Below are 24,930 nucleotides of genomic sequence, written 5' to 3'. Positions count from 1 at the left end.
GTGGAGCAAGTGAATCTGATTTTGCAAGCACCAGCAGTCAGAATGCAAGTGACATAAGTCTCTATTTATAGGGAAGGCATGGGTCCCCAAGCAGAAGCCAATTGATCCTGTTTTGGAAAGCGTCACTCTGGAGCCAGAGCTGGAGGAAGCCCTTGCTAATGCATCTGATGCAGAACTCTGTGATATCGCTGGTAAGATCAAGTGTCATGGGCAGGCAAATCCCATGTTTGTCTATCATTGTTCCTCTTCATTGGCTCTTCTTTCAGGTAATGGGTTACTGACTTCACAAATGTTGCTTTCTGCTTTTTGTATAAGGCTGTCATATCAGGTGAGGGAAGTTTTGGTCATAAAGTCTGCCCTGCACCTATAAAAGGGTTTGATGGGATTTACTCAGTGGTGAGAAAGAAAGTATAGACTGAAGAGAAATACCCATCAATCTTTTTTCAAGACGGTCTGATTTTACTAGGAGTGTGACTTGGGGGTGAGGAGAGGAGAATACACTACTTTGCAATGGATACTTTAAGTGAAGTACATAGAAACAATTCTGAGTTTTACCCATTGCAAACTGGGATAACTTTCGGAACCTTACCTGAGGAGAACTGGTGGATTAGAAAAGAGAGGGGAGAGAGGGGGATACAGCAGGAGCAGGCAATTATTTCGGGTGGAGGACTACTTAAGTTTTGGTGAGCTGTTGAGGGCTGCAAGGGTAGCCCCACCCCTTGATGGGTGCCACTCCCCCTAGTTACCATCTTGGGACTGGAAGTTCCACCTCTAACCTTTGCCACCAGAATTCCCTCCCTTTCCCCAGAAATATTCCTTTTGGGAGGGAGGTTGTTGCTATCTTGAAACCAACCCCCCTCCCCACACACACAGATCATATACTAAAAAATAAAACATCTACTATAACTTATTTTAATTTTATTTAAAAATATTTTTGTCCTAATGTATGTGTGCTTGCATAGTGTATCTAGAGGCAATTGCATAATAGCTCAAAATACAGCCCTACTCTTGTATATTGCGTATGGTGGTAAGAGGGTCTATGTGGGGGATGTGGTTGGGGAGTGGGTGTGGGTGTGGGTATGGTGGGTGGGTGTGGATGGGTCAGGGGTATGTGGTTGGAGTGGGGACAGTGGGAGGCTGTGGGGTTATGTATGGTGGGTGGGGTGGGAGAGAGAGACAGACAGGGCCAGGCTGCCAGCTCCATCATGTGCGCCTCTCATGGACTGCATGTGAGGCTCATGCGATGCATCTAGGCAGACCCCGCACCCAGTCTTTACACTCCTGCCACCCCACTCTGGGTCCCCACTGGCCCCAGGGCACCAGCACAGGCTCTGCGCTCCTGCCCACTGCTGCCACTCCCTTACTTTCCCTCCCGCATATCTGCCCTTCCCAGGCACCACTTCCCAGCTGCTGCCCCCACTTCCCCCCCACTGCCTCTTTCCATTCACCCACTGCTCCCCCTCATCTGCTGCTTCCCACCCTGCCTCTTGTCCACCCGCTCCTGCTTCTCACCCACTGGCTGCTTCCTGCTCCCCCCTGCCTGCCCACCACCACTTCCCACCTCCTGACCTCCCACCCACTGCTCTAACTCCAGCCCACCTCAGCCAGCACCACATGGTACCCAGCTGTATGGCCAGGACTGCACGGTGTGGCACGGAACCAGCCCAGTCTGGCATGGGCCCCACGGTGTAGGTGGTTTATGTAGGTTTCTGCTCCCCTGCTCCCACCTGGCTGGGCCCTGCCAACTCCATGCTGCATGGATCTGGCTCAGCCTGGGTCCCCAATTGTGGTGGTTTCCCCCACTCCCTCCATCTGATGTTACCTAACTTTCCACTTGGACAGACGGAGGGTGGGGAGCAGTCAAAGGGTCACCAGACCAGAAGCCACAGAGGCTTCTGGGTGAGGCTTGAGGGCGGGGTGGGGCTGAGTGGGCGTTGGTGCTCAGTCACTGGGTCCTGCTGCTACTGGTGCCTTGTCATCTTTCACAGGCAGCCACACACAGATAATAATTAATTTTCTAAATATTTTAGGAACCCCACAGGCTGGATAGAATGGCCTGGCAGGCCAGATACAGCCCACAGGCTGTATTTTTCCTGCCCCTGGGATACAGGGATTCAGTTTATTCGTGGCCTTCTACCAGTGTTTTGCAAAGGTTTTGTTCTCATTGTAGCTCTTGCTAATAGCTACAGAGCAGGGTGACTCCAAGCCGGAAAGTACCATGGTCCATCTGATATGGAATGACTGAGCCCAAGAAGAGTAGGGAGTTTCTAAGGGACAACAAGGAGATCATAAGCAGCTTTGATTCCTGTATATATTCCAGGGAATAAAAGTTGTTCAGATCTAGTGTAAAAAGGCATGAGAAGAACCAGCACTTGAAAGTTAAACAGGACACATTCAAATGAGGAATACATAACAGCCAACAGTGCAGACTCGCATTTTTGAGAACAGCTTACAAGTGCATACTTTCTTCCCAGTTATTTATGATACTCCCAGAGGTATATTTCCTTCCTGGTTTATTTTGGCCCGTTCTTCCTAGGATTTACAGATTTTCTTTCAGTGGTTTTGAAACCAGTTGGATTTTTTGGGGTGATCTATTTTCCTGATTTATTTCCCTCCTCACCATGCCTGAGCTTCCTATCCTGGCTGGTATCAGGACAGTGCACATTACAGTCTGTATTAGTCTGCAGAAATTGTGGCAAAATACAGACAAGCTGGTAGTGGCAGAGGGCAGGATTTCTTTTAGGATTCCTCAGCATATACTTACACAAGGGAAGCAGAGACCAGCCCCAAGCCCCTGATGAGTCCCCAACAGGTCCTTCTCCACTCCTTTCCCCTGGTTAGAGGTGGCTGGCAGGTGCATCCTGGCAGGTGGTTTGTTGGGAACTGTTACTAGTTGATTGGTTTTAGAGCAGCCCCAGTGCTCTAAGGGCCTTGTTACACATTACACTGTGAACTGCACAAATCAGTGTTAGTACTAGCTCAAGTTTGGAGCAGTCACACTTCAGGCCAGTAGGGCCTGGAGGACTGAAAGGTAAGTATCCCCCAACTTCCCTCCCATTCCAGGCTCCCCTGCCCTCCTCTCCCACTGCCGCTTAGTTGTGGTTGCCCAGGCTGCCTATCCCAGGGGAACAGACAGGGAAGGGTTAATCTGCCTGCCCAGCCCCTGCTGCTCTGAAGTCCAACTGCTCCAAACCTGAGCTAGCAGTAACACTGATTAACATCTGTGCAGTTCACAGTAACCCGGGCTACTGCTCTTTGAGCTGAGCCAGCCCAGAGAGCAGCAGCAGTGTAGGAAGACAGTCAGGCAGGTTAACAGTTCCCTGCCTTCTCTGCCTTGCAGAGACAGCCTAGGCAGCCACAAGTGGGGGAGTCAGTGAACCAGGAACTGGGCAGAGTGGGGTTGGAGCGGGGGGGGGGGGGGGGGGAGCCTGCAGGCCCAATCTGGGCCAGTGGGGGAGCAGGTACAGGTTGGCCATTTACACTAAGGTGTAGCCACTCTAGGCTACACCTTAGTGTAACATGAGCTGGGTAACGCTGGACGGGTGAGAATCCTGCCCTGGAGTGGCACAACATTGAGCCTTATAAGGAATACTTAAAACTAGTTTTAGGTACAATCCAGGTGTTAAGAGCTCTAGGAGCTGCCCAAAATTACTGTGTAACAAAGCTAGGGCCGGCTTAGATCCGAGTTAGAGATTGGCAACCAGCTCCCTGGCCAGGCTGCCCTATATACTCACTCATCTATATACATCCCCTTCTCTGTCTGAAAGGAGAAATACAGGACAGGACAGGAGCTAGGCCTGTTGTCTTTCATTTGTCAAATGGCAGAGTTGGGAGATCAGTGTGTGACCAGGTGTTCAGCACTCCAAACTCCTCCTCCCCCCTCCCCCCCGCCAAGAGTTTACCTTTTTCTGAGCCTCCATGTATTGGTAAACAGCTGGATTTGGCCCAGGCAGCCCTTTGGGGCTTTTGTTATGGGAAAATTGCACATGGCTTTTGCTTCTGTAAGTCCTCATGGCCTGGAGCGGTTCCCACTGCTCTGGGCCAAGCTTCTTGTGTACTGACAGAGGCATGTCAGACAGAAGGTGAGTTTTCCTCCTCAGTCAACTCAAGGAAGCAGCAGAGAGGACAAGCTTCTTAAGCTCACAGCTAAAGTATTACCATGCTTAACTCTGACTGGAAGATCCACCAACCAACTTTTCCTTGTCTTCGCTGGTCACATCCCTGGGCCCTGGAGCTCTTCCCTCATGAGGAAATATATTGAGTTTGATGACAATACCTCTTAGGTGTTGCTAAACTGAGGCTTGATGTTCATCTGAGCCTCTGTGCTGCACTGACATTAGCAGCTGGCCCTTGAGGGAAAACATGCCTAAGCATATACCTACCAAGGATGCATGTTAATAAATCTCAGTAAATTGACTAAACACCGACATTTCCCCTTGCTGATCCTCATGTTCACAGACATTTAATAAATAATTCTCCAGTACTGACCCATACCTGTTTAAACTTTTTTTCAGCCTACATTCTGTGCCTTCCATACTTCACGGCATCATCCATCTCATTGAAAGTCTCAGAGGTCCTGTAAGATAACCATGCTAGTGAACTTGCTGTTGCTGTATAGTGCCATATTCCAAATTAGAAATGCAATTGTGCATTAAGGCTTCTGTTGTGTTCTGTCAAAACCATTTTGTCTTGGCTTCCCCCCATCCCCATCCTCTTAGCTAAGTTCTGCTATGCTATAAAAATGGCGTTTTAAACTCCAGAGCAGGGGGTTCCTTCCCATCTCCCAGTACTGATTGCTTTGTTTTGAAAGCTGCCGTTTTCCTTCATAGCAAATTCTAGGGTACACTATTCTTCGGTGCAAGTATCCTATATATATTGCCAAGATTATATATCCGAGAAAGTAGCCAAAGAAGACATGGTACAGTACAACTTGTACTGAACCTCAGTGTTGATAATAACTAAATTTCCATTCCTAGAGATTGTTAAATAACTTCTGCCTGGATATAGAGCACACTGCATACATTAGTACATTAGGGTCACTTGAGGGGCAAACCCTGTTGGATTATTGAGGCTATACATTCCATGTCTCTATTAATTCCTCCATGACCTAATATTTTTTAGATAACCATAAACATTTATACAATGCCTTTCCCTTGAGAACAATTAACAGAAATCAGTTCATAATCAAAAAGAATAATGGACATTATAATTAATCATGTTCTCCCAGAAATAAATCAAGCCTATCTGTCCCGTCGTACCTCTTTTCGTCTTCTCCTTATATAGCCCACACCTTGGGAAACTTACTTCTGGGCCTGCGTCATTTGTCTTCCTGCTGCCTCTGTACAGAAAGTGGAACACAAGCATGTAGGAATCTCCCTTCACTTATGATGATATGCTGCTCTCTATGTTGTGCCCTGGTTTAATATGTGAGAAGGTCCAGGTCTCCAGCCAGCAGTTTTCCTGCTTGCAGGTGCAAATCCAGAGCATAGTTACATGTGCAAGTTCAAAATAGTAATTATCTGCACCTGCATTTCAGGTCACAGGACATCCATATACCCAATTTGCAAGTGGAATCAGGGATTTAAATGTCCTAATGAATTAAATTGTGGATATTGGTAGTTCTAAGTCAGCAGTTATTTATCCTAGCACCTATAGAAATGTGGCCATTCCTATGTAACAGAACAGGTATTTTGGTTATGAAAAGCACTTCACAGTTCAGATGCACAATGAAACCTTCAGATGGATCCCTCTTGTATTTCCTGTTAGGAAATACAAGATCTGGTCCCAGCAGAAGACCTCTAAGTCATATTCATGGAGATCCCAATTCTATGGATACTTACTTGCCGCTTATAGTTGTACCCAGGTGTGCAGTCCCAATAAACTCAATGGGGCTATTCACAATAGTGAAATTATTTTTGTGCGCTGGAGTCCTCAGGATCTGGTCTGTATCAAGAACCCTGAGATTTCTAGATCTCTGGCCAAAATACCATGCAAAACAGGGATGATTCATCAGCTCTGCTGCTGATGCCGGGGAGAGCTTAGAAGAGCAGCTCATGGAATGAGGCAAGAGACATAACCAGGTTGGGGACCCTGCTGTAGGTTCACCTCTGTTTTAATTTTAGGTAAAGACTTGTTCTTTTTTCTAGTGAGATATCCAGCCTGAATACGAGTGTTCATACACACATCTATAACATGTAATATAAAATCTTATAAACATTCTAAATCCTTAACATTTTTTTCCCAAAATGGATTTTCTGAGCAGCAGGATTTTTCTATAAAATATTTGTTTGGCTGGTTGCCTCCGTTTTCCTTGTGCTATTTATTTAACTCTTGGACTGCTAAAATTAGAGAACATGGGCAAATTCAGAGGGGCATGTCTCTGTCTCCATTTGTACATTGATTCAGAAAACTAGAGTGAAATCTGACATTTGGTTTGTGTTCTTGCTGCATTTTAATTCTGTTTATACTGTTTTTCTTTCTGCCTTGAGTAAATCAACAGGGACATCAGCTCTTCATCAGGGTTTTGCAGTCCAGTTTTCTACTGCAACATGTTAAAGCACAAAGAGAAATTCCAAGCTGTCCCTCTAGTTTTCTTTTTGGGGTACAAACAGAATGCATGAAGCAAAAAGCTGCTACACTTTAGGATTAGTATGTTGTTCTGTACTTGATTGGGTGGGAATGTCTCATTCTCCTGCTGAATGTGCTGTGTTCCATGCTGCTGTCTGGTGTTGAAAGCGCACAGCCTGGTTTCTGCAAGGCTCGCTACTTTGGAGCATGGATGCTTGTGTTTTCTGATGTTTATTCTTCCTCTCACTTTCATGTCAGGCTACAGCTCAGATCGTCCATCCCACTCTGTTCCTGGGTAACCATTCCCATGCTGATTATCCATTTAATATTTTCTGGAATTAATATACTGATTGCTTTCTTGATGCATGTACCTTTCCATAAACAGTTTGTGCTACCTTGATGTAACACGCAATGGGACATGCTGGTTACAGGGTCACAGTGCTATCAGTACCTAATGTCAGCTGGGTCTGATTCTCAAAACAGGGGCACAGATGCCGTCTTCTTGGCTCTTCAGCGTACAAAAGAAAATTACTTAATGCTGAAATAGAATTTTAAATAATTTCTGGGCAGTCATGGATATGAGGCTTTGCCAGGATCCATCTTTTTCCCAGGAGAGGGGTTGCAATAACTCATTTTTATTCTCTTTCTTTTTAATGTAGCTATTCTTGGCATGCATACACTGATGAGTAACCAGCAGTATTATGAGGCACTTGGAAGCAGCACTATAGTTAACAAAGAAGGTCTGAATAGTAAGTATGATTTACAGCTGTTTAATGGTCTGGAGTATTTGGATGAAAGATTCAAAGCTGCTGGTAGCTATTGATTGTAAATAATTGAAAATAATACCTTTTTCTGTTGGCTTTCATCATTATCATACTCATATATGAATTGTGAGAAAATGCAGTAAGCTCCCTTATTGCCAGACCTGCGATAGCAGAGGGTTTTCATTTTGACCCAGTAACTGGGGATTTATTTTGCTCTGTAGCATCCCCAATGATAGGATGGTGTTGTAAGTGATTGTAGAGGTCAGGATAGTTCCTTCTAGAACTTGGACAGAAGCTTCCTTGCTCAAAAGTCAATGAGAAGCTTGAAAAGACGAAGATGAAGAAATCCATCCTTCAAATTTCTGTTTGGCAAATTTCAGCAGGGAATTTTGTTTCACTTTGAACCTAAAACAACTTTGGTTTCAAATGGACATTTACTGGCATTTAGATTGTATTATATTTACTCAAATACAAGATGGCCATGAATATAATATGACCCCTTAATAATTGGATTCTATATATGGAAAATTTATAAATTTGTTATAAATTTCCAGGTGAAGAATCTGATTATTGGAAGCCTACCTTGAATATGTCACCCTACCACTGTTACAACAAGGAAGATAAATCTGTTTGGGGCCCTATTTGGTGATGCTTGCCAGACATTTAAGGCTGGTAAAGAAACAAGAATCATTGGAAATGGGAGAGGCAGGCACTGCTCAGCTCTGGGAGTGAAGGGGAAGTTGAAATGTATTCAGTGTAGTGGCTCACCATGACTTGAAAAAGAGTTGGCACTGAGGGGGATCACGCACAATGGGCACTCACATACATTTTATTCAGATGTTCTGCATTAATCTTTCCTTGTAGGAGGTTCCCATCAGTATGTTTGCCCAATATGGGCCAAGTGTTTTAAAGTCATGTTCAGTATTGGTTGCTTTCAATCAACTTCATAGTTGGTTTCCATTGCTGAGCAAATGCTACTTTTGGCAGCAGTTGAATGATAAATAATGTATTTAAGGAGGTTTCCTTGTATATTAGATGAACATTTTCCCCCCATGGTGATTTGGGTCAAACGACCCCGGACCAGATGTTCGTCCAGCCTCCTTTTAAAGACCCCCAGGGTAGGAGCCAGCACCACTTCTTTTGGAAGTTGGTTCCAGGTCCTAGCCGCCGTGACAGTGAAATAGCGCTTCCTAATGTCTAGCCTGAAACTACCCTCCGCTAGCTTGTGTCCGTTGTTTCTTGTAACTCCCGGGAGTGCTTGGGGGAACAGGGACTCTCCCAATGCCTGCTGGTCCCCCTTGATTAGTTTGTAGACTGCCACTAGATCCCCTCTCAGCCTTTTCTTTTGGAGGCTGAACAGGTTCAGGTCCCTCAGCCTCTCCTCGTAGGGCCTGCCCTGCTGACCCCTGATCATGTGGGTGGCCCTCCTTTGGACCCTCTCCATATTGGCCACATCCCTCCTAAAGTGCAGCGCCCAGAACTGGACGCAGTACTCCAGCTGCGGCCTGACCAGTGTTGCATAGAGGGGGAGGATCAGCTCCGTGGACCTGCTTGAGATGCATCTGTGGATGCACAACAAGGTATGGTTAGCCTTCCTGACTGCGTCCCCACACTGTCGGCCCATGTTCATTGTGGCATCAATGATGACTCCAAGATCCTTTTCTGTCTTGACACTGGCAAGAAGGGAGTTCCCCAGCCTGTAGGCGTGCCGCTGGTTCTTCCTCCCCAGGTGCATTACCCTGCACTTGTCAGTGTTGAACCCCATCCTGTTCTCTTCGGCCCACCCCTGTAACCTGTCTCGATCCGCTTGCAGCTTGTTCCTTCCTACTAGTGTACCCACTTCCCCCCACGTCTTAGTGTCATCTGCGAACTTGAACAGGGTGTTTTCTACCCCCCTCGCCCAAGTCACTGATGAAGATGTGGAATACTGCGGGCCCAAGAACCGAGCCCTGGGGAACCCCACTGCCCACATCCCTCCAGGTCGAATAAGACCCGTCCACCACCACCCTCTGGGTGCAGCCCTCCAGCCGGTTAGTGACCCATCTAACCGTGTAGGCATCAACACCACTGTCTCCTAGTTTCTTACCGAGAATGGGGTGAGAGACCATGTCGAAGGCCTTCCTGAAGTCCAGAAAGACTATATCCACTGCGACATCTGCATCCAAGGACTTAGTGACCTGGTCATAGAAGACCACCAGGTTGGTTTGACAAGACCTCCCCAATTGAACCCATGCTGGTTGCCCCTGAGCATAACCTCCCCTGCTGGCCCTTCCTGGACATGTGCCAGGATAATTCTTTCGAAAAGCTTCCCCAGGACCAAGGTAAGACTCACGGGCCTCTAGCTTCCTGGGTCCTCCTTCCTTCCTTTTTTGAAGATGGGGACCACATTGGCCCTTTTCCAGTCCTCCGGTACATCGCCCAAGCACCATGAGTGCTTGTAGAGCTGTGCCAGAGGTCCCGCAATGACCCCTGCTAGTTCCTTCAGCACTCTGGGGTGGAGATCATCAGGACTTGCGGATTTAAATACGTCTAGTCCCTCCAGAAGTTCCCTGACAAGGTCCTCATTAACCCTGGGCCTGGGTGTGCCACCCACAGGGCCCTTGGCGGGGGCCAGTGGGGGAGATATCCGGGTCCCTCCTCAGAAATACAGAGGCAAAGAAATTGTTGAATATGTCAGCTTTACCGTCAGGTGAGATGACCAGATTTCCTAGCGTGTCCTGCAGAGGCCCCATATTACTTGGCACCTTCTATGCCTACATCATCCTTGACCAGTGGCTGTTCAACCTCTTCTTGAACCTCTAGTGATGGAGAGTCTATTCCATTGCCTCACTATTCTAACAGTGAAGACTTTTTCTGGATATCTAATCTAAACTTACTTTGATACAACTCCAAGACACTGGTCTGCATCCTGCTCTCCGCAGCAAGAGAGAAAAGGCACTTTCCCTCTTCTTTATAGCAGTCCCTCAAGTATTTGAAGACTGGTTTCATGTCCCCTTCTTAAGCACCTTTTCCAGAAGCTGAATATACCCAAGTCCCTCAGCATCTTCATAGAACTTGCTTTCCAAACCCTTTATCATCTTTGTTGCCCGCCTCTGGACCATCTCTTAACTTCTCCGCATCCTTTTTAAAATGTGGAGCCCTTGAACTCCACACAGTATGCCAGATGAGGTCTAACCAATGCCAAATCGAGAGACACTATCACCTTCCATGTCTTGCACCTAATGTCTTGCATCCCAAAACCACATTCATCTTTTGTGTAGTGGCATCACACTGCAGTCGGTGATCTACCAGGTCCTTTACGATACAGCTTCCATCCAGCCAGGTGTCACCCATTTTATATTTGTGGTTTTGATTATTTTTCCCTGAATTGTAGCAGATTGTACTTTTCTGCATCAAACTTCATCCTCCAGCTCTAGCACAACTTTCCAATCTGTCAAGATTCTTTTGAATTGACATCCTCCAACATGTTCACAGTCCTTCCCAGCTTTGTATTGTCTGCAGACTTGTTCAAGAAGCTTTTTATGCCAGCATCCAAATCATTAATAAACACATTGAACAGCTCTGGGCCTAGGACAGACCCTATAGCACTCTACTTGAAACTTCCTTCAATTCTGACATGGACCCATTAATAACTACCCTTTGCTTCTAGCTATTGAGCCAATTATCTATCCACCTTATATTAGTTATGTTTGTAACACATTGGGGCCCCAGGGGTGGCTGTGATGTCCCCTGAAGGCTCTGTGACCATGCTCCGCTCCTTGGGTGCCTTCCTGTCTCACCTGCCACGCCTTGATGGAATGATGATAAATTGTGAGGCTGGCCATGGACCTTTGCATGGCCTTGGTTCCACTGAACCCACGCTAAGGTCCCCAGCACCCTACTAGTCCTCACTGATCCTCGGCCCCTCACTGGGCCTCTATAGTCCCAGGCCCCTCACTGGGCCTCTGTAGTCAACTATGCCTGGCAGGGCACCCAAAGCCTTAAGGGCTAACTGCATGACTCCAAATCCTTCCCTACACCATGCCCCATGCCTCACAAGTGTTACTGTACCATTGTTCCCTCTGTCGGGGCTTCAGCCTCTTCAGCCTCTGCCCCTTTAATCTCTCCAAGCCTTCTAGCCTGGGCCCACTGAATTGGACCTGGCTCTGAGGCACTAGCTCCTTCTTGTCTTTTTGGGTTGCTGGGCCCCTGTGTGTCTGTGTCCCTCTGGCATCAGGACCCTGGCCTGTCTCACTGCTGCCTCATACTCTCTGCCCACTCTGGGCTCAGTAACAGCTTGAGCCTGCCCCGGTAGGCCTCAAAGCTATTGCGTGCCTATCAGGCAGTAATGGGATCTCCCTAAATCTCCCCTACTGTCCCAACCCAAACTGCCAGTATAAACACAACAAACACAAGCCCTCTGCCCCTTCCTAACACAGTATTCTGGGCTCCTGGTGAGCTCCCTGAGCCCCATTTTCCTGCAGGCAGTGAAGCGATTGGCCCAACATCTCTGGGTGGTTCTCCTGGGTAGGAGCTCCTACCCCTGTGGCTGCTAAGGAGAGACTCCCTTGCCAACCCCAGCCTGCAGCTCATATGTTCCCAGGACTCTGCCTACATCTGGTCAGCTGACTGCCTGGAGGTGCCTGCTAATTACCCCATTAGCCTATTGCCCTGGTGGCCTACAGCTGTGGTGCCCTGTAGTGCTCCCTGGCTAGGCTGCTTCTTCTCTTAAAGGAACAGGGAGCCCTGGGCTCTCTGTTACAGCGTCCAGCTCACATTTCTCCAATTTGTTTATGAGACAGTTATGCAGGACCTTGTGAAAAAACTCTCAAGTCCAGATACACTATATCCACAGCATTCCCTTCATCCACCACAGTAGTTAATTTGTCAAAGAAGGAGATCAAGTTTGCCATGATTTGTTTTTCATAAATCCATGCTGGCTTCTTGTTGATAAACCTTTCCTCCTTACAAATGGCCTTCCTTAAGATATGCTCCAGTAAATTCCCAGGTACTGAGGTACGGTGAACCAGTCTGTAGTTCCCTATGTTCTCTCATTTTTGCCTTTTTTTTAAAGAGGGGTACTATGTTGGCCCTTTTCCAGTACTCTGTTACCTGACCCATCTCCCACAACTTCATGAAAATTTTCTTTGACAGTTCCTTCAGTACCCTAGGATGAAGTCCTTCCACCCCTGCTGACTTGAAGTCATTCAGACCCCACAAAATCTCTCTGCCTCTTTTGTTACCTCTTCCCTCAACTTACCCCTTTCCTTATCCAGATAATACTTATTATGCGCCTGACAGCAGCTTAATGTTTTTGTGAAGTGTGAGGCAAAGTAGCTCTTGAGTAGCTCCACCTCCTTTGCATTTTCTGTTAGGAGTTCCTCCTGCCTTGTTAGCAAGAGGAACACACAGCTTCCTTGGGCCTTCTTTTCTGGCCAACATACTCTTCTTGTTCTTAACCTCCTTTGCTAGGTACAGCTCATCCTTTATTTTTGCCTTCCTCGTTTTGTCTGTGCAGGTTCTTGCTATTTCCTGGTTTGCTTCTTTGGTGACCTGCTCATCCTTCCATTCCATGTATGGATGCCCTCTGCAATGTCCTGAATTTGGGCTCCAGGCAGGCAGCAAACTTCCTTCAACCCCAAATGTGGACAACAAATCGGTGCCTCTGTCCCCTGCAGAAGAGAATCAATAACCACCACCACTCTTCTCTGCCTTAATACAGTGGTCCTGGAGCCCCTGTCCTTGGGGACCTGTACTTCCTGCTCTCTAGGTTGCTGCCTACTTTGCCTCATGCCTTCAGTCCTCCTGTCCTCTGCCTTTTTCTCAGCAGTTCCACCAGAGTTCCTGTAAGCTTTTGCTGACTTCAATCCACTGCTCTTCAATTCTGGGGATCCTCCTACTTTGCGTCATCACACGCTGCCACTTCTCCTCATTGCCCTTTGGCCACCCCAGTATCATCTTCTCATAATTCTTGTCCAAATAATTTTCCTGGTCCCTGATGCAGTGCAGTATGGATACCCATGCCTCCAACCTTTGAATCTTTTCCTCCAGGGCAGACACCAGCTTACACTTGATGCAGATGAAGTGTTCCTGATCCTCTGGGAGGAGGAACACAAACATGGCACATGCCATGTAGGTCACAGCAGCTGACCCATACTCCATTTGTGCCTCCTTTGCTCCCTGGAGAACACCTATGCTGTAAGAAGAAAGAAAAAAAAAAAGAGATGGCAGGTGGGGGAAGGAATGGGGAAAAAAAGATGCACCACAAGAACCTGCACACCACACACCTGCACTAGGGTCCTTGCACACACTCACATACAGAGTCTCCTGCTTCCTCACTGTCATCTCAGGTGAATTCCCTAGGCAAACTTCCTCTCTGTTCTCTGCTTCCAGTTTTCTCTAATGTCAATGTCATTGTCTAACTTGGATTGCACTTTTACAAATGAATCTCTCTGTTGTCCACATCTGCACTTGGGTTGACATTTACAGTGATGTCCTATCACACTTCACGTCCCAGCATGCCTAAGCTTTCAAGGGCCTCATTTCTATAAATAAATAAAAGAAGAAGATCCCACCACAGTTACTTCCTCAACAGGTTAAAAGGAAAACAGACAAGGGTGACATAAGGAAGTCCAACGCCTTCCTACCTTGCCAGACATTGCTCAGGGCACTAAACAAGGTTGTGACATCTTTGTCTCTCCTGGCCCTTTTCCTGGGAGTCTTCCATAGTATAAAGTTCGCCCTGAGTCATGCTTGGCAGAGGTTTTTCCTGGCAGCTCCTTCAGCATATTCCTCCACATCCTTTTTTAGAACCTTCAGGAACCTGACAGATTCCCCCTTTCCAAATGTCTTTAAAGAGAAGAAAAAATAGCCACTAGCACTGATACTGTCCTAGAGCCAATGTCCTTCTTCCTGACCATTTGTATGTGGGGTTTTTTCTTTCTTAAAATGTTCTTTTATAATTACAGGTGTGATTAAGCCCACTCAATACAAACCAGTTCCTGATGAAGAACCAAATTCAACAGATGTCGAAGAAACTTTGGAACGAATAAAGAACAATGATCCTGAACTTGAGGAAGTCAACCTTAATAATATTAAGGTACATGCTCCTTCCTGCTGCACTTTACACAGACAATTCTGCTGCTAGAAACTGCTCTGCTGCGTTACCAGTTTTACCTATATAAAATCTAAACTTATAGGTTTTTCTGTTTAAAGGAGACCTGCAAAGGCATAGAAATTGTCCCTGTTCTCTTAGGTTTCTTGCCAAATTGGCCAAGGTAGAAGAGAAAGGTAGTTTTGACAAGGTCTGGGAGAAAATATGTTCCTGAGACTTTTCTCATGTACAAACAAAAGCCCTTTCTCAAAAACTTTTTTTCATTTCTCTTATGCTACATAAAAAAGCAAATCAGGGCACAAATGCAACTTTGCAGATCACCTCAGTGTGCACATACATGCACACAACATCTGGTCCATTCACACTGGCTGAACAAGAAGAGGTTCAGCTCCTTTCCTATCTTGTCTCCAGTCTATAAGACCTGTGTGTGTGTGTAAATGTATATATATGTATGTGTGTATATGTATGTGTATATATATATGTGTGTGTATGTATGTGTATATATATATATATGTGTGTGTATGTGTGTGTGTGTGTGTGTGTATATGTATGCTTGTGCATGTAACATGTAGTTACTATCTGCACAATTATCAGTATCGATGCCATTAACTGCAAGTCCTGTAGGGAGCTGACCAGGAAAGCCAAGGCTGCAACTGAACTCCAGCTAGCTTTGAGCATCAAGGACAATAAAAAGTCCTTTTTCAGATACGTGGGGAGCCGGAGGAAAAGCAGGGGCAACGTTGGACCCCTGCTGAACCAGATGGGGCAACTGACAACTGACGCCCAGGAAAAAGCCAACCTATTAAATAGGTACTTTGCGTCGGTCTTTCATCAGCCCCATGGGACGCCCATGCCCGCTACAGGGCCGGGAAGTCCGGGTGAGGGTGATCCCCTGCCCTCCATTAATGCTGAATTCGTGAAGGAACATGTCAGCCGGCCCTGACAATCTTCACCCCAGGGTACTCAAGGAGCTGGCGAGCATCATAGCCCAGCCTCTAGCGCGGATCTTTGAAAACTCTTGGTGCTCTGGTGTAGTGCCCGAAGACTGGAAGAAGGCCAATGTGGTGCCTATCTTCAAGAAAGGGAGGAAAGTGGATCCGGCTAACTATAGGCCCATCAGCCTGACTTCTATCCCGGGGAAGATCTTAGAAAAGTTTATTAAAGAGGCCATCCTTAATTGACTGGCCGACGCCAACATCTTAAGGGATAGCCAGCACGGGTTTGTTGCGGGTAGGTCTTGCTTGACCAATCTCATTTCCTTCTACGACCAGGTGACCTATCACCTGGACAAGGGAGATGAGATTGATGTCATATATCTTGACTTCAAAAAAGCCTTCGATCTGGTGTCCCATGATCGTCTCTTGGAGAAACTGGCCAATTGTCGCCTTGGGTCCTCCACGATCCACTGGCTGGAAAATTGGCTCCGGGGTCGGACCCAGAGGGTAGTAATTGATGGAAGTCACTCATTGTGGTGTCCGGTGACCAGTGGGGTCCCCCAGGGCTCTGTCCTTGGACCCATACTGTTCAACATCTTCATTAATGATGTGGACACTGGAGTCAGAAGCGGACTGGCCAAGTTCGCAGATGACACCAAACTTTGGGGCAAAGCATCCACACCAGAAGACAGGCGGATGATCCAGGCTGACCTGGACAGGCTTAGCAAGTGGGCAGACGAGAATCTGATGGTGTTCAACGCCAATAAATGCAAGGTTCTCCTCCTTGGGAAAAAAAACCTGCAGCATCCTTATAGGCTCGGCAGTGCTATGTTGGCTAGCACTATGGAAGAAAGAGACTTGGGGGTCATCATTGACCACAAGATGAACATGAGCCTGCAATGCGATGCGGCGGCTAGTAAAGCGACCAAAACGCTGGCTTGCATCCATAGATGCTTCTCAAGCAAATCCCAGGACGTCATTCTCCCCCTGTACTCGGCCTTAGTGAGGCCGCAGCTAGAGTACTGCGTCCAGTTTTGGGCTCCACAATTCAAAAAGGATGTGAAGAAGCTTGAGAGAGTCCAGAGAAGAGCCACGTGCATGATCAGAGGTCAGGGAAGCAGACCCTACGATGACAGGCTGAGAGCCCTGGGGCTCTTTAGCCTGGAAAAGCGCAGGCTCAGGGGTGATCTGATGGCCACCTACAAGTTTATCAGGGGTGACCACCAGTATCTGGGGGAACGTTTGTTCACCAGAGCGCCCCAAGGGATGATGAGGTTGAATGGTCACAAACTACTACAAGATCGTTTCAGGCTGGACATAAGGAAGAATTTCTTTACTGTCCGAGCCCCCAAGGTCTGGAACAGTCTGCCACCGGAGGTTGTTCAAGCGCCTTCATTGAACACCTTCAAGATGAAACTGGATGCTTATCTTGCTGGGATCCTATGACCCCAGCTGACTTCCTGCCCTTTGGGCGGGGGGCTGGACTCGATGATCTTCCGAGGTCCCTTCCAGCCCTAATGTCTATGAAATCTATGAAGTGCACAGACCTTAAAGAAAAACAAACCATACCCAGTTACCTGTGTACCTTCAACCATTTTTTGAATTTCCATAGTCACCGGCCTACATTTTCCACTGTTACTGGTGACTTTTAAGGGACAGTATGAGATATCTGAAAGGGGCTATAGTTATTGGCCACATCCAGGTGAGTGCAGCTGTGTGGTATGTGGCACCGCAGTTATGCAGCGCTGAGAGTTTTTTGACCCCTGGACATCCAGGGGTCAAAAAACCCATGGGGAAAAAAGGGTGGAGTGGCACATGCTGCAGCAGCAAGTGCCGCCTAAAGCTGGAGCCTGGCTGGTTGGAGCTGCGCTTCGCTGCTGGCCATGCTCTACGCAGCAGGAGCAACATGGCTACAAGCCCAGGAGGCCCCCAGGACCCCAATAAGGCTGCTAAGGCCAGCCCAGTGCTGACCCAAGTTTCCCCTATCCCACTCTAGGTAACTCACCATGTGCCAGAGCACACATGGCACAGATGTTCCCCAAGGACAACTAGTGGCAGCACAGGGTGCACCGCTGCTAGTTGTCCCCAGGGAACCAAATGTCCACGCATGTCTGGATGCAGCAATTGAGACCAAACGCTTGGCACTTGCCAAAAAAATCAGACCCATTAGATTTTGAGAGCTGTTTTGTTCAGCACAGACCAAAGAAGATCAGACACTTCCCCTGCTCTGATTTACTCTCAAGACAGCATTAACAATGGTTGTTGCCAATGGATATCTGTAAGCTATCCTCATTGGAGACCATGGATACAGCCAACTTAATTTTTTAGACTCACTTGAAATATCTGAATCTGAAATGGGTTTTTAAATACTTAATGCAGGAAAAGACTATTTTTACCCTGTAAGAACTCAAAATGGGGAAATGTTTTGGTTTTGAGTTTTTTTGGTTTTTTGTTTTAAATCACACTCTTCTCAATAATTACCTACTGGGTTGAAAAAAAAAGATGGAAAGTTTTCACTTTAAGAGGCATTTAATTAATAAAGTTAAAAGTGACTGAGGGAGGAAAGTGGGCCTGATTCTTTGAGGTGCTTGGGCCAGAGTTGAGGAGAGACTATACCTCCCAAGAACAGCTCTACAAATCCAAGTCAGGCCTTGATTGCGCCAAGGAATCCTTGGATGTGCCAATCTACCTGCTGGATCAGCTGTGACTTGAAAATTGCCAGTACAATGAAGAAGCAAAACTGCAGCACTTGACATGCTCAGTATCGCCTGCTGATATGAACTAGTTAAATGCCTTCAACAACCAGGAGAGGTGAACAGGCAAGTTGTGTTATTCCTGTCTTGTAGATAGGGAAATTAAAAATGCAGAGATGTAACTTGCCTATATCCAGGATGTGAGTCTCTAGCTAACCGGGGGTGAGAATTTAAATGCTCCCATGCTTGTTAGGACATGCTGGCCACTGGTTGAATGTTGTAATTCTGTATGATTTACAGTTTCTATTTTACAGTGTCTTCCTGATGTATCTGATTTTGTCTAAAGGCAAGGATTTTTGTGGGTGATATCGTTTATTGGATCAACTGTATAGTTGGGTGGGATATAGACAAGCTTTGGGTATGCAGTACCCTTTCTCAGGTCTCTGAGCTTTGTGTCCAGGTCACTTTACAGATGTGACACTTTCATCTCTAAAGAGAACTTGTTAGATGATGTCTGTTGAATGCCTCTGTATCTGACATTTTGTTTATATTATATACCAGGAATCTGAATGGTCATGGTGGCACATCATCATTTTTCTGGATTTATTTCCACAGAATATTCCTATACCCACTTTAAAAGCCTATGCAAAAGCACTCAAGACTAACACCTACGTACACAAGTTTAGCATAGTAGGAACAAGGAGCAATGATCCTGTTGCTTTGGTAAGTACTATACCATAGTATTAGAGGGTGGGTGGACATTTGTAGGAAATTTGTTCATTGTATCGTTGTCTGACTTTGCATTTCTTTTAAAGTGACCTGTAAAGACTAGCTTATTGGTCCTTTATATTTTATTGAGAATGCAAAAGGTGTTTGTTTATTTTTAATCTAAATATTCTGTACCTTCGGAATATCAGAATATTTGCAAATCCCAGAGGGACTTTCTCAGCTCTCTGCTGGGGCAGAGGAAGTGTTATATCCTTCACAAGGACATTATTTTCTCTCATGTCTCCAGGCATTTGAATTTAGCAGGTATTGACAAAAGCAAGTGAAAAACCTAAATAATTTTAAATTTAAATATCTTCCCTTTCCGATTGCACGATCTCAGTCATTTATCATGTATGATCTCATAATCCTGCTAGTTCCTAAATTGTCCTGAAGAGCCGTCCAGGCAAGATCACAGGCAAGATCTGAGTTTGTAAATATTGTTTCACAGGCAAGATCTGAGTTTCTAACACTTAAAAATGCTAAAAAATCTTGGGTCTTTACTTGATAAAGAAGCAAGACATCATGAGGCCATGTATTCCCTTTGCAGGTAACCCTCCAGCTCTATCATCTTCTAGAAATATATATTGTAATGTGCTGGGTCCTTACACATTAGCACACTGGGAAGGAAATTTATTCTGCATACAGAGGTGTAGGGAGTATCACTGGAGAGGGTAGAAGATGACACTAAGGGGTGAATTACAACAGCTGTTTATAGAAGTGCATTGTGACATATGAAGTCATCTGAGCAAGGTGTAGGGGCTGGGGGCAGTGTATAACATGTCAAGGTGTGGTAATGGGGAAGGAGTCTTTAACAGTCAGGGCAAATGCACAAAGCAAGATTTGCCTGAGGCTGTGATTGAGGCTCTGATGGGAAGCATTTTAGGCAAACACTGGGGAAGCAAGAGCAGAGACCCATGGAAGAAGAAGGTAGAGGACACTCCATGTAACCATGTAGGGATTGTGTCCCTAGGATTCCCTGCTGACACCTGGGGGTCAGGTCCCGCCTGCCTACTCACCTGCTATGCTTCGGTGGTGGTGTTTGGCATCGCCCCTCAGTCTGGTCAGAGAGCAGTCACTGTGGGTGTCTCTCTGTTACATCACAGGGTCCCTGGCCCTCACTTGGTCCTGTCTTCTTGCTGGTCCTCCCTCCAAAGGGCTCCAAGACTCTCACTCACCCAAGACAGTCCACACACTCCCAAAGAGTTCACTAATTGCAGTCTCCATGCTCCCCCTACCGCTGCACGGTGCTCAAAACTTAGTCTTTGCTTCCAGCACAAGTCTTTCACCACACCTGCTCTTCTGGACCTTTCCCAGCACTGGCCCTTCCCTAGGCCTACTTGCCATCAGTCTCTGGGATCCAGCTTTTTTTCCAGCTCAATGCAACTGAAGCTTCCTCTCCACTGCCAGGGCCCTTTAGCCTGGCAGTTCTTGCTGTTGTGCTTACATAGCTCAGCAGGGACACGGCTCCCAGTCTGTGATGGCTGCTTTCAAGGCACAGACCCCTCCCTGTAATGTGGCTGGTGTGGCCTCCCATTCCCCAGGAGATAGGCTGCCCCAAGCTTTAGTAAATGAAGACTAATTTTGAGCTTTAAGAAATGAGGCGTTGTCCTTTGCTTGAAAATGAAGCAGGTAAAACAAAGGCGGAGGAATTCAGCTTGTCAGCTATGGGGTGGGTACAGTCACTTCTGCACATATTTGGAGCACTTAGCACAGCAGGGTCCCTCTGGATGCTTTAACACTGTAAGTGGGTGTTTGTTTCAGGGGCCTGTTTTGGGTGCCTTTACCTGGTGAGGCAACCCAGTGGTGTGAGGTGCATTGTACAGGGCTCTCTGCTGCCCAAGTGTCATGGGCATCTGTGCGTACTGCAATGCAGGGAGTTGGAGGGGCAGCCAGTGGTGCCTTTACCTTGCTGACTAGGCATTTCCTTGGTTGGGCAGTGTGCCTAGGCAGATGGCTTTGTGGACCACTGTGGAAAGGGTTGAGACAGGGCGGGGTCCCAGTACAAAGATAAGGCCCAGCCAGTATGGGGAGCAACAACACGCCCTTCCAAGATGCCACAGACTATGCTGGGCATGGTCCATCCTCAGCTTTTGTGAATGCAGGGACTGGTCTCTGGCCCAAGAGAGGCGCCTTCTGGTTCACTGTTCCTTAATGAGACACAGATGGAGACAGAGTGACACCAGAAAGGTGTAGAGGAGCTGGGGACTGACCCTTGCTGTCCCAAATCCCCTTACCATGGTCCATCCCTCACAAGGCATGATCAAACACTGCTTCTTTCCTCTTGGTGGCAGGCTCTGGCAGACATGCTAAAAGCCAACAGCGTATTAAAGAGCTTGAATGTGGAATCCAACTTCATTTCTGGCTCAGGCATCCTTGCCCTTGTTGAAGCACTTCAGCACAATACTTCACTGATAGAGCTCAGAATTGACAACCAGGTAAAACCAAGGCAGTATTGAATTGTTGGACAAAACCATGTCCTGGGTGGTACGGGGATCCTGTAGTGGAAAATATGACCGATTCATCTGAGGTTTTCCTGCCAGTCTCTCTAACTGGAAAACAAATTGTTGCGGGGTGATAAGGGAGGGTATGTTTAACTTGCTTGTCAAGTGGCTAACCCACATAAAGGATAACTGCCTAGAGCTCCTCACAACTAATGGAGCTCATCTCATGGTCCAAGTAGGAGGGTGTAGAGGGTACTGCAAACAACACTTTATGTTGCAGCACACGTTGCTTCCTTCTCCTTTGCTGTGAACACCTTGAGGGAAGGAAATCAAAAATAGCAAACCCCCTTTTTTTTGTTTTGGAGAAGCCTCTTGTAGTGTGGCCTCTGAAGCTGTGCTAACAGAAAGGGATTCACTAGGCCCTGATATCTGCCAAACCACTGTAGGCTGGAAGGTTGGATTTCTGCACTGGGGAGGACCCAGGCCTTATCCTTCTTAGAACAGAAAAGTTCTGAAAGGCCATATATCCCCAGAATCAAATGCTTCATACTCCTGGGAAGACAAGGTTCTTTGGGTAAATCTGATATTTTTTTTATACTAGACTAGCTCAAATAGTTAGAAAAATTCTTTGCAAGCTTTCAGGTACAAATCCCCTTTGTCAGGCTGAGGAAGCATCTGCAGTTGGTGTGTGTGCTCTTCCTGGATGAAAGGAATAGTAAAGAAGCCAGAGGCTGGTCTGCATGCAAGAAAGTTAGTCAGTGAAGATGTAAAATGAGGAGCCAGTGGCGAGAGACAGGTTGGCGAGGGTGGGGGGTGGGAAAGAGGAATGAACATAGCTGGTAAATAGTGGAAAGGTACCTGGGGAGTCAGATGTTAGACATATGTCATAAGTCCAATGTCTATATTTAGTCCATGATTTTTTGTATCCAGTAAGCTGATGAAATGAAGTTTGTAGGCTTGTCAGTGAATGGTGGTTTGTAAATTCCCTTTGAGGATTAGAACTAAGAGACTGGAGAGAGATCCAGTCTCTCAGTTCTAATCCTCAAAGGGAATTTACAAAACAAATAAAAGGCAGTCAGTGAATTCATGACCAAAGTGAGAACAAGTCACAGTTCTAAGCTAATTTTCTATTTTCTTTTATCAAAGAGCCAGCCACTGGGTAACAAGGTGGAAATGGAAATTGCAAACATGCTTGAAAAAAACACTTCCCTTTTGAAGTTTGGGTATCATTTTACACAGCAAGGACCCCGGCTTCGTGCAGCCAATGCCATGATGAACAATAATGACCTTGGTGAGTCCCCCTTGTGAGCCCACTTTGAATTATTCCTTTCTTCCTGCATCTCACTGGTCCTCAAAGGTGCACTTATCAGTAGCTTTCCAATCTGCTTTGAAATGTAGCTGGTGTATGTTTTCGGTCATAGTTTATGAAAATGTAATAATTCAAATCAAAATTTGCTTGAAGTATGAAGGAACTACATTTGAATCAAGTCCTTGCTCACTCTGGGGTTGATCACTTGATCCTTTCTCAGGGTGAGAGGGATCTGACTCCTACTGCAGTTCCACTAACTCAGTGGGACTTGGTGGATGGGGTCAAATAGGATTTGGGGTAAGTCAGGTTTTCAGATCCCAAAGGAATGCATTATTGACTGCAAGGATACCTGGTTCTGAAAGGGTCTCTAATGGTATATGGAGGCAGTGAACTTCATGGTTAGAGACACAGATATCTCCAGGCACTTCCCACATGCAGTAGATTAATCCCAGCTGTAACTGGGGTGAAAAACAGAGGGAATCTGGTTTGGCTTGTTGCTCTGAATGAATTTGGTCTGCTGGTATCTATATAAAAGGCCAAATTATTTTCTAAATTATAATTGCACCTCCCCCACATAGTTGTGGTGCCCAAAAAATGATGGAATACACAAATATCTGTCTTGAGTACTCAGCAGTAAAGCATACCGTACTAAAAACCAGTATGCCCTAGCTGGCTGCTGTCTATTTCATACAGCTATCAGCATATTATTTTGTGTCTGCACTTTTAAATTACTGGAAGTTTTAGGCCAGTCGATAAAACGACTGTTCCAATTAATCTTCAACCAGTCCAGTGCTCTTGTAGACTCTGGCAGTCTTTTTTCCCAAAGCACTTGCAAACTGAGGCTGTAACTCTGTACTTAATTACATACTTAAATTTATGCACACTCCAGCTGTCCTGCTAACATCAACAAACATGTGTGTAAAGTTATATTTAAGTGCTCATACCGAACTGCACAGCCCCTTGATGTTTATGCATTTCATGTCAAAGGATGGGCTTTTTGGATTAAAAGGACATCCACAATTGACTAATGCCTGGATCAGAACTGGTTTTGACAAGCTTTGGAATATTTGCTGCTTTCCTTTTGTCACAACAAAGCAATCCACAATATTTTTCATCTATAAGTTGCAAGGTTCTGTGTCTCTCTACTCCTGCTTCTTTGGGTTCATGAGTCAGTAACCTTGTCTGCCTCTTGGATGATGAGACCAGCACAGAAGGTGTCTGATTTGATTCTTGTTTGCAGCTCGTTTACATCGATCTGATGGCCTCTGGCATAACTTCTCAACTCTGCACCTGGAAGATGTATAAGTATAGATAGATTTTTTTTGTCCTACTGGCAATAGCTCTCTGTGCTCCACTACCAGTGCTGTCAACTGCCACTACCAGTTTCTACACAAACTTGGTTTTACCCATTTCTCTAGCTTCCATTTTGCTCTTCTTGACTCAGCAGCAGTCACTTTCATCCTTTACAATACTTTATCTGAGCTGGCTTGTTAGAGTCTCTTCCATTCCACCTGTGAGCTAATTTCTGTGTTCTTCTCCTACCTACTTTTTCTTTTCCTTGGTATTTATTTCAAATATGTTATGTTCTCTTCAGTGGAAACATTTACTGGAAATATTCACTAGAGCAGGTGTGTCAAACTTACCCCATGTCCGGGCTGGATCCAGACCATTGGGCTCTTTGCAGGCCAGATCCACAGGTCCAGAGGAAGTGATGAGGCAAGCAGCAGCTGAGGCAAGGCTGGCAGTAGCAGTGGGGTAAGCAGGGCTGGTTGAGGCAGTGGTGGAAATGATGCAAGTGGCTGCATGGAAAGTGGTGCAGTGTTGGCACAGCCCTTGCTTACTCTCTTGTTGCTGACAGCCATGTCCAGTGAGGTACCTGGGGCCTGGATTCTGCAGCAGGCCCTGCCCCCTACTAGTTCCATCCCCAAATTCACTGGCCCATCTGGTGAAGAAGCTCACAAGAGTGTATGAAGGAAAGCAGGAAGATGCAGCTTGGGCTTCAGTTAGGGAAGAATTATTCTTGCAGGAGTCTGTTTCCAGAGGTAGAAAGTCCTCTATAAAACAACTATAAAAGGTCAGAGCCGGATGAGAAGCCTTCCTCTCTCTATAGTTACAGGCATCCACCAGCTGCTGTGGATCTATCTCCAATAGGTTGAGAGAAGCCATGAGTTGTGATATCTAGCAGCTCCTATTGAACTCCATGAATAATGTCTCACCTCCAGCAGAAACCCATAATAATTATTTATTTTAATCTCTGAGCTCTTTTTAAGTGGCCTAGATTTTTAAACTGATAAAGACCAAAATTGAAGTTTTCAGTTGTCACGGAAGATACCAGGATAGTTTGAAAATCCCAACGTATG

General features: G+C 46.2%; 1 protein-coding gene across 5 annotated transcripts in view; it reads left to right on the top strand.

The window, feature by feature from the left end:
- TMOD1 (tropomodulin 1) overlaps positions 1 to 24,930 on the top strand; it is a 94,136-nt gene that overhangs the window by 67,329 nt on the left and 1,877 nt on the right. Inside the window, exons 4-10 of one of the 5 annotated variants that reach the window (XM_014596162.3) lie at positions 72 to 191; positions 7,227 to 7,316; positions 14,279 to 14,409; positions 18,614 to 18,775; positions 21,112 to 21,255; positions 22,408 to 22,552; positions 23,811 to 23,869. In XM_014596162.3, coding sequence (XP_014451648.1) covers positions 72 to 191; positions 7,227 to 7,316; positions 14,279 to 14,409; positions 18,614 to 18,775; positions 21,112 to 21,255; positions 22,408 to 22,552; positions 23,811 to 23,869 — 851 coding nt within the window. Of the gene's footprint in view, positions 1 to 71; positions 192 to 7,226; positions 7,317 to 14,278; positions 14,410 to 18,613; positions 18,776 to 21,111; positions 21,256 to 22,407; positions 22,553 to 23,810; positions 23,876 to 24,930 lie in introns of all 5 variants that reach the window. The other 4 variants (XM_019490701.2, XM_019490703.2, XM_014596158.3 and 1 more) reach the window with 4 other exon arrangements.

The sequence above is a fragment of the Alligator mississippiensis genome, chromosome 3 (genome assembly GCF_030867095.1).
Source record: "Alligator mississippiensis isolate rAllMis1 chromosome 3, rAllMis1, whole genome shotgun sequence".
NCBI lineage: Eukaryota > Metazoa > Chordata > Crocodylia > Alligatoridae > Alligator > Alligator mississippiensis.
Note: the sequence above shows the minus strand (reverse complement) of the source record. Positions and strands in the feature narration are given on the sequence as shown.